Raw genomic sequence first — 16,264 nt, 5'->3', positions numbered from 1 at the left:
TGACATCTACAAGCACTCACTATCTCAGTCAGATACTCTGACCATAAGTAGTTTTATCATATGACCCGTATCTACTCGGGCGTGCGCTCTTAGAAAAACCTTCGGGAAAATGGCGTGAGCAGAGCCGTACGGCTTTGAGCGAGCAGGGAGGTACGGATTCGTACGGCCCTGCTCGAATCCGCGCACTTTCTCTTTTTTAGCTTTTATTTACTATTTCTTTCTTTCTTTTTATTTTTTTATTGTTTTTTTCGTGAGGGTCATATGATAAAATGCTTATTGACTGAGTTAGGTCGGGCCGTACGGGAAAATATTTGGCTCTCGGACTGCCCTCCCACTCGGTCAATAAGTACATATTATTCAAACTTCAAACATAAAATCTATGAAATCCTGAACCAACCATTTTTTTGTTACAATGCTAGAATTTTGATATTTCCAACTTTTGTCCAACAAATCTAACGAGCTACGTGTTTATTTTTCAGCTTACAGAATATTTCTTCACCAAGAGTATGCCTTGTCCAATCAGCAGTACCATGGCCAATGGACAGGAAACTTGCCAGGACTCGAACACTGACGGTAAGTCTGAACAGGCTTCTTTTGGTTTTCAAAACCATTCTAATCTCTACCAGTGGTCTATTACTAATAGACTGCATAAGTGGTTCAGCCAATCAGAGCGCAGGATTTGTGATAGACCATTAGTAGGTTTAAGCTGATGTAAGTTTTATAATAACTTGCAAATTTCTCGCGCTCTGATTGTTTTTTTTTTTTTTTTACTTTCAATAATAGGACGCGCGCGCTCTTTCTGTTGGTCGTTTTGATCGCTAAAAATGAGAAATTTTTATCGTTTTTGTTATTGTAAAAACAAATAGACATCAGTTTTATGTGTCGGCTACGCCTCGTGGATCCACACTACTTTGACAATGTGATGACGCAATTTATCGTCAATAAGAGGACAGACACATAAAAAACTGATGTCTATTGGTTAAATTGACAGGCTAGAGAAGATTGGTGACTTTTTGGGATAAAAAACTTTTCAGCTTGGGCGTAATGTGTTTTCCATTTCAGACCACGTGTCATTCCCTAGAGTATCATTTCTTTGTTTCACGGTTGCGCACGAGAAGACACATGAATATGGATACAACTAAAACAAAAAATCTTATTCTCAAGTGAATAACACGTGGTCTGGGATGGAAAAATCAGTAATGATTTGGTATGATGGCCCATTTTGTGAAACAAAGAAATGAGACTAAAGGGAATGACGCATTGTCTGAAATGGGAAAATCATTAATGATTGGGTACAGAGCCTCTGCATGTGACGTCAAAGCAGCTCGATCTAGGGGACAAAACAAAAGAATTCCAATCTCCTGAGAATTGGAACCTATTGTTTTGTCCCCCAGATTGAGCTGCATATGCTATTGCGCAACTGTTAAACAAAGAAATGATTTTCAAGGGAATGACGCATGGCCTGAAATGGGAAAGCGATGATGAGATCCATCAGAGATTCCTTTCATGATGGTCTAACATAGTGATTTCATTTTTATATCTAAATATTTTTCTCCTAGTTGGTGCAGCAGCCCAGAATGGACTAGCAGACTCGTCCTACGCAGGGAAACTGCTTCGTGTTCGAAGTACGCTGTGTCGAATCAAAGAGAACACAGATAAAGCTGCTGTACAGTTTCTTTCTCGTTTGTTGGACAAACAGACTACTGACACAGGTATGTCGTTATGAAAAAAAGACAAGCTGGATCTTTTGTAGTCTGCGTAGCGGCGCTCTAAGGGATTGTACCCTTCCCCAGGCCCTTTTTAAAGCGCCGCTATGCAGGCTAGATCTTTTGGTCCCTTTTCTCCCAAACATAGGACATTTCTTATATCCTATAATTTACTTGCTACAATTAGAAAAATTACTTCACTGCCCACTTTTAAAGAACATTTAAATCTTACTTTTACAGAAAAGCCTTTAACTAGTATATATATTATCATTATTATTATTATTATTATTATTATTATTATTACTATTATTATTTAACGATTACCCTGAGGCGAATGGTTGTTTTAGTATTTTTAATACAAATGAATTTAATAAATAACGGAGAGAGAGTTTTTAGTCTTTAAAATTTCATTTATCTCTGCAAGCGGCACAAATCGATAAACGAGCGTGCGCGTGCGCGTGCGCGTGCGCGTGCGCGCGTTATAGAGCAGTTTTCGTATGACTGTGAAAAGCTCAGTGCGTTAAGCGTGCCGTGCCGTGACCGTGATACTTTCTAGAATTTCAATTAGCTGATTTTTTTCTCGCGTAATGCATGTGCTTGGTCTAGCAGTGCCGTGACTGTGGCGTGACCATGTCTGCACCGTGTTTGTGCCGTGTTCCGGGTATTTGATTGGATAGAGAGTAAATTCTCACGCGATGTGATTGGTCTGGCGTATCCCTTGCCGTGTCACGACCGTGTTTGTGCCGCGAGCTTTTCACAGTCATACGAAAACTGCTCTATTGACCATTGTAGCAGCATAAGACATAAATTGTGACCAAAGTGCGCGCCAGATTTATGATATTCACTTGTATAAAAATACTATTATTTATTATTTATATCTTCTTTGAGTAATCTGGATTGTGATGAATGAACACCAGTAGTTATTCTCAATCTTGTTCTTTTTTGTGTGTTTGTTCTACAGTTATCCTTGATAACAAGCGAAAATTACACGAAACATTGAAGGAATATGTGCAACGTCGTATCGACCCCATGCGTAAGTGTTCATATTCATCTCCTCTCATCCAATCCTCTCCATCTATCCTATTCCATTCATTCTATCTACCCATTCACTCTATTCAATTCCATCCATCCTCCTATTATTTTCATCCCATCCCACTCATCCGTCTCATCCTATCCTATTCCATCAAGCATTTTCCCCAATTCATCCACCCATTCCTCTTATACCACCAGATTTTTTTTTTTTCGATTTTTTTTTTTTTGTTTTTTTTTTTTTTCGATGTTCTTTTTCGATCCATTTTAAGTTTTTGTTTTGTTTTGTTTTGTTTTTTTGTTTTGTTTTGGTTTTTTTTTTTTTTTTTTTGGTTTTTTTTTTTGGTTTTTTTTTTTTTTGGTTTTTTTTTTTTTGTTTTTGGTTTTGTTTTGTTTTTGGTTTTTTTTTTTTTGTTTTGTTTTTTTTTGTTTTTGTTTTTTGTTGTTTTTTTTTAATTAAAAAAATCCCTTTTCTTTTGAACCACATTTTAACTATAAGTTTCAAATTACCAACTTCATGATCGACTATTGCAGTAATGACATACGTCCTCCATTCAACTGTGAAGTCGCCAGCTATCTGGGTAGGCATTTCTCATCGCCCACGCATCTTCTTAACCATTAGACAAAACGACGTCTAAGTTATATAGACCTAATCGGCTAACGTGTTGCTACGTACGTTACCACCCAATTCAAACCTTCTGGGAATAGAAGCGTTTGTTTCTACGAATTCAACTGTGAAACCAAAATATAACGAACAATGAAACTTAGTCCCATGTGGTTTGAATTGGGTGGCAACGTACATAGCAACACTTTAGCTGATTAGGTCTATTGACTGGATGGTCCTCGAAATATCACATGAAGGTTGCTAGGGTCTAAGTACATGGTCTCTAACTGGTGCAACATTAAACCTTAGGTTGAAAATGCGTTTATCGATTTTTTTCGTTTTTCGTTTCTTTTTTGTTTTGTTTTGTTTTGTTTTGTTTTGTTTTTTTGTTTTGTTTTTTTTTGTTTTTTTTTTGTTTTGTTTTGTTTTGTTTTGTTTTGTTTGTTTCATATTTTCTTTCGTTTGTTTGTCTTTCGTTATCTTAGGCGAAGAACCAGGAATCTTCACTGTGTTAAACCTGGAACAGTCCTTGTGTCATGTGTTGATGGACAAGGCGCTGATCAACTGTATTCTTTTACTGGACAAAGCTGCCATGGAAAAGAAAATAAAGCAACTAAGAGAAGAGCAGATGAGGTTTGACCTCTCAGGTATGTTCCAACTCTATTGAAAACTCTAAAAGATTTTAAATTTTACAAAAAACTTAAACAACCTCTGGGCTGATCTAGTCAGGGCATGGCTAACTCACAGATGGAACCCTGAAACAACCTCTGGGCTGATCTAAGTCAGGGCACGGCTAAATCACAGATCAAACCCTGAAACAACCTCTGGCTGATCTAAGTCCTGGCATGGCTAACTCACAGATCAAACCCTGAAACAACCTCTGGGCTGATCTAAGTCAGGACATGGCTAACTCACAGATCAAACCCTGAAACAACCTCCGGGCTGATTAAAGTCAGGGCATGGCTAACTCACAGATCAAACCCTGAAACAACCTCTGGGCTGATGTAAGTCAGGGCATGGCTAACTCACAGATCAAACCCTGAAACAACCTCTGGGCTGATCTAAATCAGGGCACGGCTAACTCACAGATCAAACCCTAAAACAACCTCTGGGCTGATCTAAGTCAAGGCATGGGTAACTCACAGATTGAACCCTGAAACAACTTCTGGGCTGATCTAAGTCAGGGCAAGGCTAACTCACAGATAGAACCCTGAAACAACCTCAGGGCTGATCTAAGTCAGGACATGGCTAACTCAAAGATCAAACCCTGAAACAACCTCCGGGCTGATTAAAGTCAGGGCATAGCTAACTCACAGATAAAACCCTGAAACAATTAACCTCTGCATTCGATCATATCCATATGGAAAAGAGCGCTAACGTGATATAAATAAACCAACAAATCATTTATGCTGAGTTCGTTAAAGGAAATTGCAAAAATATCTCAATATTGATTGGTTCCTGCATTCGACCCGGAATCAAAATTAAGAAAATAGTTCTTTCCAAAATGCTAAAAATCAAAATCAGCGACGAAAAAATCTACTGTTTTTCAAAGCTGGCGTAGTGTTACTTGTAGACAGGATCCTAAGGATTCTCTAGAGTTATATTCTTTAGTTGAACATACTCGTCACCTCCCTTCCGGTTTGAGCCGGGCGAATATTGACATATCAACAACATTGAGGGTGGAGATACTTAAATATTACAAACGTCTTAAGTGAAGAGTTGTTTATGTACATATTATCTCCAATAAAACTATAGCCTGTTTATATTTACTTTATATTGTGACCCATCCCTGATAAATGCTCAAACATTGGCAGAATTTTTGTCAGGGGAGGGGCGGGAGATAATTGAATTAGTATCTAAATTACTTTTGTTTGTTTTGTAGGAGTGGAGTCATCACTGGTGTCATTCCGAAAAAAGTCTTCTGAAGATAGCTCAACTCGTAGCGATGGTAGATTGATATCCGTGGACGAAGGCGTCGTGTTGGAAGGATCAGAAAGTACCAACAGCAGAGAAAAGCTAAGTCATCCATTAGAAAGTTCTAGCCTTGCAGAAATGGAGGCTGAGAATCGAGCGTTGTGTGAAAAAAATGCTGAGATGAGAAAACGGTTGAATGATTCCGAGAAAGAAAATGAATCTTTGAATCGTAAGTTGTCTGAAGTCGAGAAAAAACTCCAAGACAGTGAAAGTGTTTTGCCTAAGTTTGCAAGTGATTCTGAACTTGTGGAAAAATTAAAACTCGCAGAAAGAAGCAACCAGGATTTAATTTCTAAAGTTCAAGACTTGGAAGAAAAGTTGAGTATAAACTTAGACAAGTCATTATTGAAAAGAATTCGAGATTTGGAAGAGAAGTTGAAAGAGCACGCAATTGCAGAAGGTAATGAAGAGATTGTCGTAAATAAAGTTGCAGTTGGGTTAGAGGATGCTGTTTCTGATAGCATGGCACTGCGTACAAGACTTCATGAACTCGAAGAACAGCTGAAGTCAAGAAGCAATGATGACCTCTCGAGATGTCGAGACACAGAAGTTGGTAATGACAACAGAAGATTAAAAGAGGAACTCAAAGTACTTGAGGAGAAACTACACGACGGTAACGAAGCAAGAGGATTACTTGATAAAGAGAGAAAAATTCAGGACGAGTTGATTGAAGAATTAAGTGCACAGCTCAAAACTGCACGTGCAGGAAGCAGAGAGCTAGAAGAAAAAGTCAAAATACTTGAAAACTGTTTAAAAAGATCTGAAGCAACCAGGATAGAAGAGTCAAACGAAGCGAGAAGAGAAACCAAAGAACTGAAGATAAAACTACAAACAGCTGAACACAAGAATAATCGTTTTCTTATAAAAGCAGAAGAGTTCGAGGGAAAGTTGAAAGAAGTAGGGAAACTTGTTGCACGGCATAAAGAAAATGAGAGATTTTTGCAAACGAACATTGCTAGACTACAAGCAGAGAATTCACTGCTGAAAAAAGATGGTGATGCTTCAAATGAAAGCAAAATGGAAGAAACCAAAAATAATAACGCTGAAGAATCGTCTCCTGTGGAAGAGGAGCAACAGAAAATGAGAGAAACTATCGTCCAGTTGGAGACAGAAATCTTCCTCAAGGACCAGGAAATTCTTTGCCTCAAAAATGAAGCAGTTGACTTGATGTGTGAAGTTAGCAAGCTAGACACTGAATACAACGAACTGGTTGCTCAGAGAGTAAAAATAGAAAGGGATATGAAAGAGCAGCGTAATCAAAGAGATGAAATCGAAGGAGAACTACAAGGTGTGCTCCAAGAATGTTCAAAGCTGCGTTGTGATGTTTTGACTTTGATGGACGAAAATAACGCATTGAGGAATAAGATTGAAAGTACCTCTGATGTATTGAAGACATCTGTGTCGGCTGTCCTGTCCGAAAGAAATCTCCTCGAACGAGATTTACAAGCAGTCCAAGAAAGAGAGAACGAGTTGGAGAAGTTAACTTCGGATTTTGAAACTAAGAACAGCAAGTTGCAAAACGATATTGACGAACGAGAGGCGACAGTGAAAAAGTTGCAACACGATTTGGATGAATTGTTGTCGGAAAAATCTAGATTAAACTTTTCTCTAAGCGAGATGAAAGATGAAAAAGTTAATGCTGTTGAGGAGAATGAAGCTCTACAACACGATATAAAAACACTTGAACGAAACCTCTTGACGCTACAAGAGAGTTTAACTTACTGTTTAAACGAGAAAGTTGCTCTAACAGAAGAAATATCTATCAAGGCATCTGAGCTGGAGACGTTGAGAACTTACAGTTCGCTATGCTCAGAGGAGATAAAAAGTATGAAGACACAGATCGAGTTGTATAAAGAAACAGAAGGGATTTTGAATGGAAGAGTTGAAGAACTTAAAGTCAGCCTGGATGAATGGAAAGAGGAGTCACTTCGAATGAAGGAAGAGCTTGGGTCGATAGATGATGAAAGGAAATGCCTAGATAAAAGAATCCATGAAGCGAGCAGAGCTATAGACCAAGTCAAGGAAGAACTTATCTCATTAATGCACATTGTACTCAGTTTGCAGAAGGAACTCTTGTGCCTTGTAGATGGGATTTTAGTTTGTCTTGGGATTGAAGGAAAACAATTAGACTTTTCTCGCCAGAGACTTATATCTATTGATTCTGGTTACACTTCGACGGCAACTGAAGCATCAAGCGAGAGAAGTAGTGCTGGAAGTGAATCAAATATCGCTGAATCTCTCTCCAATTGTAATTTAGTACCAGACGAACAATGTTTAGTCAATCCTTCTGAGATAAGTATTATCAGAGAAAACAAGACAGAAATCTTTCGATTTCAAGAAGAACTAAAGATTAAATTATTAATTATCAAGGATTTCCTGCAGCAGTTTAAAGATAATGAAGCCTTGGAAAGTATAAAGTCGTGCGAAGCCAGCAACATTGAATCCCAGTCTGAAATATCACAAGAGAACACGGGGGAGAATCTTACGGAATTTCCCTATCTCAATAAATCAGAAAGAGAAAAATTAACAAAGTTGCTATCGGTGTTGAGAAGAGAGAATGGCAATGAAGGGACGATGTATGACTTGTACTCTAGACTCGAGGAAAAACTGTCTGGCCTCTCCTCGCATCTTGCGACAAAGGAGCTTCAAATTTGCGATTTGTTAAAAGAAAAGTTGAAACTACAGAATGAATTGATGAAGAGCAAGTATGGTATTACGTTGTGCGAGCATTGCTTGAGCGATCCTGAGAAAGTTAATCAATCTAATGAGCTTTTGAGGGCGAATTTGTTGTCATACATGGAAGACACGGCGAGGTTGGAATCAGAGATCATGGAGTTTGCTCAGTACAAGGCAAAGTTGGAGGAAGAATTGAATGAAGTTAGAGAACAGATTACAGAGCTGGAAGACCAGATTATTGAGGGACAGGAACGTGAGACTTTACCAAGGTATGTTCATATTTCACCCATCCATCATATACCATGTCGTTCATCCATCTATCTATCTGTCTACCCACCCATCTCATCTCTTAAGTCCCATCCAATCTTATCCCACCCACCCATCCATCCATCCATCCATCCATTCATTCACCCATCCATCCATTCATCCATCCATTCAATCCATCCATCCATCCATCTATCTATGCATCCATCCATCCATCCCGCTATCCATTCATCCATCCATTCAATCCATCCATCCATCCACCCATCCATCCCGCTATCCATCCATCCATCCATCCACCCATCCATCCCGCTATCCATCCATCCATCCATTCATCCATTCATCCATCCATCCATCCATCCATCCACCCATCCATCCCGCTATCCATCCACCCATCCATCCCACTATCCATCCATCCATCCATCCATCATCCATCCATCCATCCATCCATCCATCCATCCACTCATTTCTTATATATTTCTTTTATTCTTTCTTTCTTTTCAATGTTGTTCTTCATGTCATTGACTTTCCAGAATGGATGTGAAAACGGAACCGTCAATAAGAGCAAGCACAGTATCATGCAACGAATCCACGACTAGTTCAGACACAACTGACGCCAGCGAGAGGAAAACCAAGACAGAAAAACGAGTAACGTTCGACAAGATGGTGGTTGAACCAAAACAGACCTCATGCTTACGCAAAAGAAAACATAGAGACATCAAGAACCCTGAACCAACACAAGATACACGACTTCAAAATACAAGGATGGTAGCCGATGACGATAGGAAAAACTCGAGTTTCGATGAAGTTGATCTGTGTGCACTGTTGGAGTCTATTCCAATCGAACCAATCCCGGAACTAAAACCTAAAGTAGAAGATAAAGAAGTTATCGAAATCGTCAATCGACTTTCTGCTTATGAGAACATGTCATTCGACGATAAAGTGAAATTTGTCGTTGAACGACAAAACAGCGAAGACAGTTCGGAAAAACCCGACGAAGTTCCGAATAAAAATTCGTACGTGATTCGTTACAGTGGTGAAGGTTCGAATTGTAAAATGTGCGGATTAATGAAGAAGAAGAAAACTAAAGAGTCAAATTCGACGAAGAAGACAGATGAAAAGAGTAGAAAGATCAAATGTACTTCTCACAGTCTGTAAAAAAAAATTATTATATTATTATTATTATTTCAAGCTAATAACAAACATTGAAAAAATATATATTAAGTAAAATATATACTAAGTTATTACACAAACAATTTATATACAAGGAATTTATATTTCTGAAATTTTGGACTCTTATTTTGTTCAAGTTCTTTTGTTACGGTTATTTTGCATTTAATTGTCTTCCACAAATTTTGCCGGATCCAAGGTTCCTGTTTTATAACAGAAGAACTGAAGGTCTTTAGAAAAATTGTTCGTTACAAACGTTCGATAAGTATTTGGAAAACAAAGAAATTAACATCCTTCTATTTTGTATTATTCTTTAAGATAACAGTTATTAGGATGTGAAGAAAGCTCTATTAGAACCGGAAAAGACACTAAACGCAAAGAAGAGGATGGTCAACATGCTCACGCAAAACTAAATATTTTGGGGTTTTTTTTTTTGTTTTTGTTTTTTTTGTTTTGTTTTTGTTTTTCGTAAAGTTAATACGAATTGTAACTAAATTTCCACAATTCGTAAGAAGAATTGCTCAAATTAAGATGGTTTTTGCGGAGATTTTCTTTTGTTTCGCTACAAACATGTTAAAGTTTTGATTTTGTTATATTTTTGGTCTTTTCTTTTCGTGTCACACTCCGTATTTATTATCATTTTCGTTTCAAAATTTCATTTTCTTTTAGAAAATCGTCGTTTACGAAAAGAAAATATATTAATTTTCCGGTCGTCGACTTTAACACTAAAGCAAAGTTCCAGAATATTCTACATTATTCTTGAATTTCTTTAGAAAATAAAAAAATATGAACGTTAACATTGTTCAATACGTAAGAGAATCATAATTGCTGTTAATTCTTGACTTCCTTAATATTGTTAAAACTAGAGTTCTTTAAATTTTAAATACTAAAATATCATATCTACAATCGAAAAACTTCCATAACTACCCAATATTCTCAAGGAATATTATCGAAATTTATAAATATTAATAATTATCAAATTTCATAAATTTATGATCAAATTTTGCGTAAGTAGTTTATAACCTTCACATTTGTTTTTGGTTGATTAAAAAAATAAAGATTAAGAACTTTCATTAAGGAGAGATATTGTGAACATTCAATAGGACTGTCTCCCATCCAGCTGTTCGATTCAATGTTGTTATAATGAATTTAAGAATTTGAAGATATTAATTTGTCTTTGAATACGAATATATAATATTTACACTTTGCGAAGAAAACTTGTCGGATCTTTATTTAAAATATCGGAATTTTGGTTGATAATTTTTTATATTAAAATACCTCGAAGCTTTTGAAAAGTTTTTTAACTCTAATATTTTGAAAATACCCAGAAAATTTTTTCTCTTTTTTTTTTTTTTTGATTCCTTCAAACATTGTCTTATTTTTCCAAATCGTTTCTACCACAATTTTTATCAACTTTCCCAAACGCAGTACGTTATTGATTTTTTGGAATATTATACCTATTCTCCTCGCTCCTCATCTTTTCGAATACAATTCAAAACGTTTGTCTCAGCATATGCAAAAACTGGGTATAAAAATACTTATTTCAATATACAATGTTTACATTAACTTACTGTAATATACAATGCTTACATATGATGCATACATATGTTTGCATTAAATAAATATATATATATATATATATATGAGCAAAATTAGAGATGGAATCTTTCGTACCATTTGCTCTCGTTTTACAGTTCAGTTTATGTCTCCAAATGATTTCAAAAAGTAATACTACGAAAGTTTGATTTGCGTGAGAAGTTTATCGTTAAATATTTCTCCTATTGGTACAAGTCATCTCATCTCCTGTTTCGTGAGTAAGTATCGTCATGGAAATGTCAAGTTGGCAAATTGCATTGCTCAATTGGTCAAAAACCTTGGCTTGTAAGGGTGCCCGTAAATATAGTGCTATGTAGCAGGGTGCTTATTGAGAAACAAACGAAAAATTTTTTTCAAAATTAGAAACTAGTCAGTATATATGATATGATCTTGCAGGAAGTAATTAATAAAAAGAGACGTATAATTGTTCGTATAACGTCAAGTGTCGTCATTGATCATAAATGTTCATTGATCACAAGGTTTCATTGATCATCAGGGTTTTTCTTCTCTTCTCTTCTCTTCTCTTCTCTTCTCTTCTCTTCTCTTCTCTTCTCTTCTCTTCTCTTCTCTTCTCTTTTGTTCTCTTCTCTTCTCTTTCCTTTCCCTTTCTTTCCTTTTCTTTCCTTTCCCTTTCTTTCCTTTTCTTTCCTTTCACTCCCCTTCTTTGTATTTTCACCTTTTAGACCTCAAAAGGCCGTCTGTTCCACTTGGAAGCAACTACGCATGCGCAAATACTATACCCGTTAGACGCATTTGTTTCTGTTTGCGTCGCCAATAAAATACCGAAGATTAATTTAACATTGATTGAGTGCGAAAACAATTATCTGTTTTTTCTTTGTCTTGATTACTTCAAAAAACACCTAGGACCTTTGAGCGCACCATTAGTACCAAGCTGTCCAACTCTCGCAACGACCAGGACGTAAAGGTAAGACAAACCCATCTTTATTCATTTTATTTAGATATTTTTAAAACCTTAATTTAGATACTATAAAATGTAATACTGTAAATAATAATATAATAAAGTGAATCTGTGTGGAGACTTAAATTCAGGGGGGAATCTAAGCTAGGAGCTACTATTTCTAAAAAATAATTCTTATACTTTCAATATGTCAAATTCATGGCAAAAAGTTTCGAATTCGTAGACAAATACCAGGTGTTCTATCGCATCAAGTTGTTTCTTAAATTGCGACAAACAGCATACTAAGTTTTAGGACTTTTTCGGCTAAGAATTGGGGCACTTCGTATCACTTCAAGAAAACAATTTAGCCCGGCCCATGGATTTCCTTAAACTCTGCAGATAGAATTATGGCCATTTATTTTCCAAGAATCTGAAGTTTCATGAAAATCCATCGATTTTTAAGCGAGCAGGTGTACAATATTGTGAAAAACCACTGTCAGAAAATCGGCCCATAACGGCAAACGCGACTCAAAACTAAAATTTTGCCAAAATACACCGTTAACAGCCGAAATGTTTAAGCTTCTAGATATGCTAAATTCAGTCATATTCGAGTATTTTCTTTGACACGATACGGACGAGTTAAAGATGCTAAATTCAGAAATATTAAATATTATTTTATCATTATTATTATTTATTATTATTATTATTATCATCGTTTTTTTTTAATATATTAGAATATTATTATTATTATATATGATTTTTTTTTTTTTTTTTTTTTTTTTTGGCGCGATACGAGCTATTCACTTATTATGTTAGAGCCACCTCAGGTGGTGTGCGACACGGTGCACGTGACATGCATCGTCCAATCAGATTCCCTGATTTTTTTCCCGAATGTCGCCCAAAAAATGGGTTCGAAGCATTTTCCCAAATTCCTATTGCTGAAGAAAGAGCCTCTCTATTTCTTCGAAACTAAAGATTAAGAGCTTGTTGCAAGGACATGGAAAGTGTAGGCATTCTCCTACTGATAACTGAAGTTTGAAGTAAAAGTAAACAAAATATCTTGTGTTTCTTCGCTTGAAAGTGGGAAGGTTATAAAGTGATTGTTAACGTTTCATTTACTTTCTCTTCTACCGGAAGTTCCTAAAACTCCGTTCTGTTTGTAGTCGAAATCATTTAATTTAGCATTTGAATGGACTAAGAATAAGTGTAGTGAAGTCCATCCTATTGAAAAGTTCCGGTCGACCTCTTCTAGTTTCTCTGATATTTTAGTTTTGCTTGAAGCGTATACAAGTGTATTTGTACTGCCACACACATCAACATCAAAAAGACGAAGCACCGTACAAAGTTTAGTTTGTTCCCGAAATTACGACTTGGAAACCAACAAAAATCTAGAAGAAGTCCTTTTGAGATCAGAAATAATTTGACTTGGCGCGGAAAGGGACGTGTAGATTATGAAGTTTGAAGAGACTTAGGCCTAGGGCAAACGTCGAACTTTCCATCCACCAAATTCATTAAAAACAATGGATATTAGGTGATAATGAGGCGGCATTTTTAAATGTAATTAAGTTCGGTGCATGGAAAGTTCGACGTTTGCCCTAGGCCTAAATGCTTGAGTTAAACAATACGAGTTTTTATCCACTTCGAATGAAACTCCCATTAGCTTACAACAACGTACAAAGTATAGGTTATCGCCGAATGATAGAGCATTAAAACAATACGAACTCCAACACACACTATTGCACTTTTAAAAAGAGGGTTTAAGGATTACTGAGCATAAAATATAAATTTCGATTTGTAGTTAAGAAAAAAAATCACATCGTAAGTCAAAAGTAACGAAAATAAAACGCGTTTGGTTAAATGATGAGTATTTTTTTGCATGTTTTTTTATTGAATATTTTATGATGGAAATTAGTAGGAAAAGCATTTTCAAGCTCGAGTTCATTTCTATTTTATAAAATGTGTCAAAGAAGAAGAGGACGAAAAAAGGGGTAAAGAAAAGGAGAAAGAGAGAGAGAGAAAGGAAGAAGGAGAGAAAGAAAGATAGAAAGAAAGAAAGAAGAAGGAAAGAAAGGAAGAAGGAAGAAAGAAAGAAAGGAAGAAGGAAAGAACGAACGAACGAACGAACGAACGAACGAACGAACGAACGAAAGAACGAACAAAAGAAAGAAAGAAAGAAAGAAAGAGAGAAAGAAAGAACGAACGAACGAACGAGCGGACGAACGAACGAAAGAACGAACAAAAGAAAGAAAGAAAGAAAGAAAGAAAGAAAGAACGAACGAACGAACGAAAGAAAGAAAGAGAGAAAGAAAGAAAGAGAGAAAAAAAGAAAGAAAGACTGAAAGAAAGACTGAAAGAAAGAAAGAAAGAAAGAAAGAGAGGAAGAAAGAAAGGAAGAAAGAAAGAACGAGTAAACGAAGAAGGATAAAGAAAATAGGTTTCAAACTTCGTAGACAATGAAAGAATCCTCACAAATTTAATTTTCTTCCACTTTAAACTCACTTTCAATCTCAAAGATTATGAATTGTCTATCGATTCAGTATGAGTCAAGACAAGAAGACGCTCACTATTTGATTCTCAAAGTAATCTTAATTGATAATGAAATACCAAACAAAAGCACTTCCGAGAAAATATATTCTGGTACATTAAGCTGAATGCTTTCTTGTTCTAGTTCATAAAATAAATAAGATAAGCAAACTAATATTGCGGAAGGATGTATTGATTGAATAGGGTTGCTGTTCATTTGCAAGGTGTTTCTTAAGCAAAATTTGGTGCTTATTCGCGTTGCACAACGTTGTTACATAACCAAAGAAATGAAAGAAAAAGAATGAGAGGGAGAGGGAGAAAAGGTCAAGAAAAAGAAAATAAAAACCATAAGCCAAAACTAATCAACGAATTCTCATAAATAACTCTGTATAACATTGCTAACGACCAACCAACCAACCAACCAACCAACCTACCTACCTACCTACCTACCTACCAACCCACCAACCAACCAACCCACCAACCCACCTACCCATCAACCCACCAACCCACCAACCCACCTACCCACCAACCCACCAACCCACCAACCCACCTACCCACCAACCCACCTACCCACCAACCCACCAACCCACCAACCCACCAACCCACCAACCCACCAACCCACCAACCCACCAAACCACCAACCCACCAACCACCAACCACCAACCCACCAACCCACCAACCACCAACCACCAAACCACCAACCCACCAAACCACCAACCCACCAAACCACCAAACCACCAAACCACCAAACCACCAAACCACCAAACCACCAACCCACCAACCCACCAAACCACCAACCCACCAACCCACCAACCCACCAAACCACCAAACCACCAAACCACCAACCCACCAACCCACCAACCCACCAACCCACCAACCCACCAACCCACCAACCCACCAACCCACCAACCCACCAACCCACCAACCCACCAACCCACCAACCCACCCACCAACATACCAACCAACCCACCAACATACCAACCAACCAACCCACCAACCCACCGACCCACCAACCCACCAACCCACCAACAAATTGAGCGAATGCTGAGAACAATATTATAGATAAACTTAATCATTTAGTTTACTGTAGGCTTTTGGATCGGCGAAAACCTTCACTTTCCACACAAAGCTTTAAGTATGTACATTTGGGAAAAATTAATGTTAATGATAATTGGAATCGCCCCTTAACATATAACGTCTTATGACTCGAAAACCAACTCGGTGATTCCTATATTGAAGATCTTTGAATAGATGGATTTTTTGAAATAATCACATTTAAATGCCTTCTTTCCGGTACTACCTCAATAAGCATTTGAAGCTCTCTCATACTGCATAGTAAAGTATTTAGGACGGTGTGTGAATTAACGATATCATTATAACAGCGCGATATAGTCATAACTACTTTTAAGGTGTGACGCTCAAAATTTAACAACCAAATAAATTAATGACAATGATTCTACTTTTAAAGAGCTTTTAAAAAGAAATTCAATAAACAAGCTCAATAATTATGTAATGATGACCATTTGTTACAAGCCTTTTCTCTTAACACGCTTTAAAGATTTGAAACGACCCAAACGGGCAAACAAACCAGTAAACCATAGCAAGGATGTTTATTATAAAGTGTACTCAAATTATGTTTTAAAAAGAAGTTTTTCATCTAAAACTAATCTTAATCATAAGGAATAGACAAGACTTGAAATTTGCCATTTTCGGTTATAGAAATGTTTTTCTTCGATTAGATTATAGAATAATATGAACTACTAATTCAATATCGTCTCAATTATGGGTTTTGTCTTTCTAAAGTTATGATTAAGTGTCTTCCTGTAT

The 16,264-nt window shown here is 36.7% G+C and overlaps 1 protein-coding gene across 2 annotated transcripts in view; it reads left to right on the top strand.

Annotated features, from left to right (window-relative positions):
* LOC116286585 (uncharacterized) overlaps window positions 1-11,452 on the top strand; it is a 49,425-nt gene extending 37,973 nt beyond the window's left edge. For both annotated transcript variants that reach the window (XM_089028203.1, XM_089028204.1), the window contains 6 exons: window positions 480-573; window positions 1,560-1,712; window positions 2,668-2,739; window positions 3,825-3,986; window positions 5,222-8,258; window positions 8,784-11,452. In XM_089028203.1, coding sequence (XP_088884329.1) covers window positions 480-573; window positions 1,560-1,712; window positions 2,668-2,739; window positions 3,825-3,986; window positions 5,222-8,258; window positions 8,784-9,408 — 4,143 coding nt within the window. In that variant the 3' untranslated portion in view covers window positions 9,409-11,452. The remainder of the gene's footprint in view (window positions 1-479; window positions 574-1,559; window positions 1,713-2,667; window positions 2,740-3,824; window positions 3,987-5,221; window positions 8,259-8,783) is intronic.
* The last annotated feature ends 4,812 nt before the right edge of the window (window positions 11,453-16,264 follow it).

This window comes from Actinia tenebrosa, unplaced genomic scaffold (assembly GCF_029948245.1).
Source record: "Actinia tenebrosa isolate PJP-AT-01 unplaced genomic scaffold, QUT_ActTen_1.0 PGA_scaffold12__29_contigs__length_12842862, whole genome shotgun sequence".
Classification (NCBI taxonomy): Eukaryota; Metazoa; Cnidaria; class Anthozoa; order Actiniaria; family Actiniidae; genus Actinia; species Actinia tenebrosa.
The sequence above is the reverse complement of the archived record's forward strand: the minus strand, read 5'-3'. Positions and strand labels throughout refer to the sequence as shown.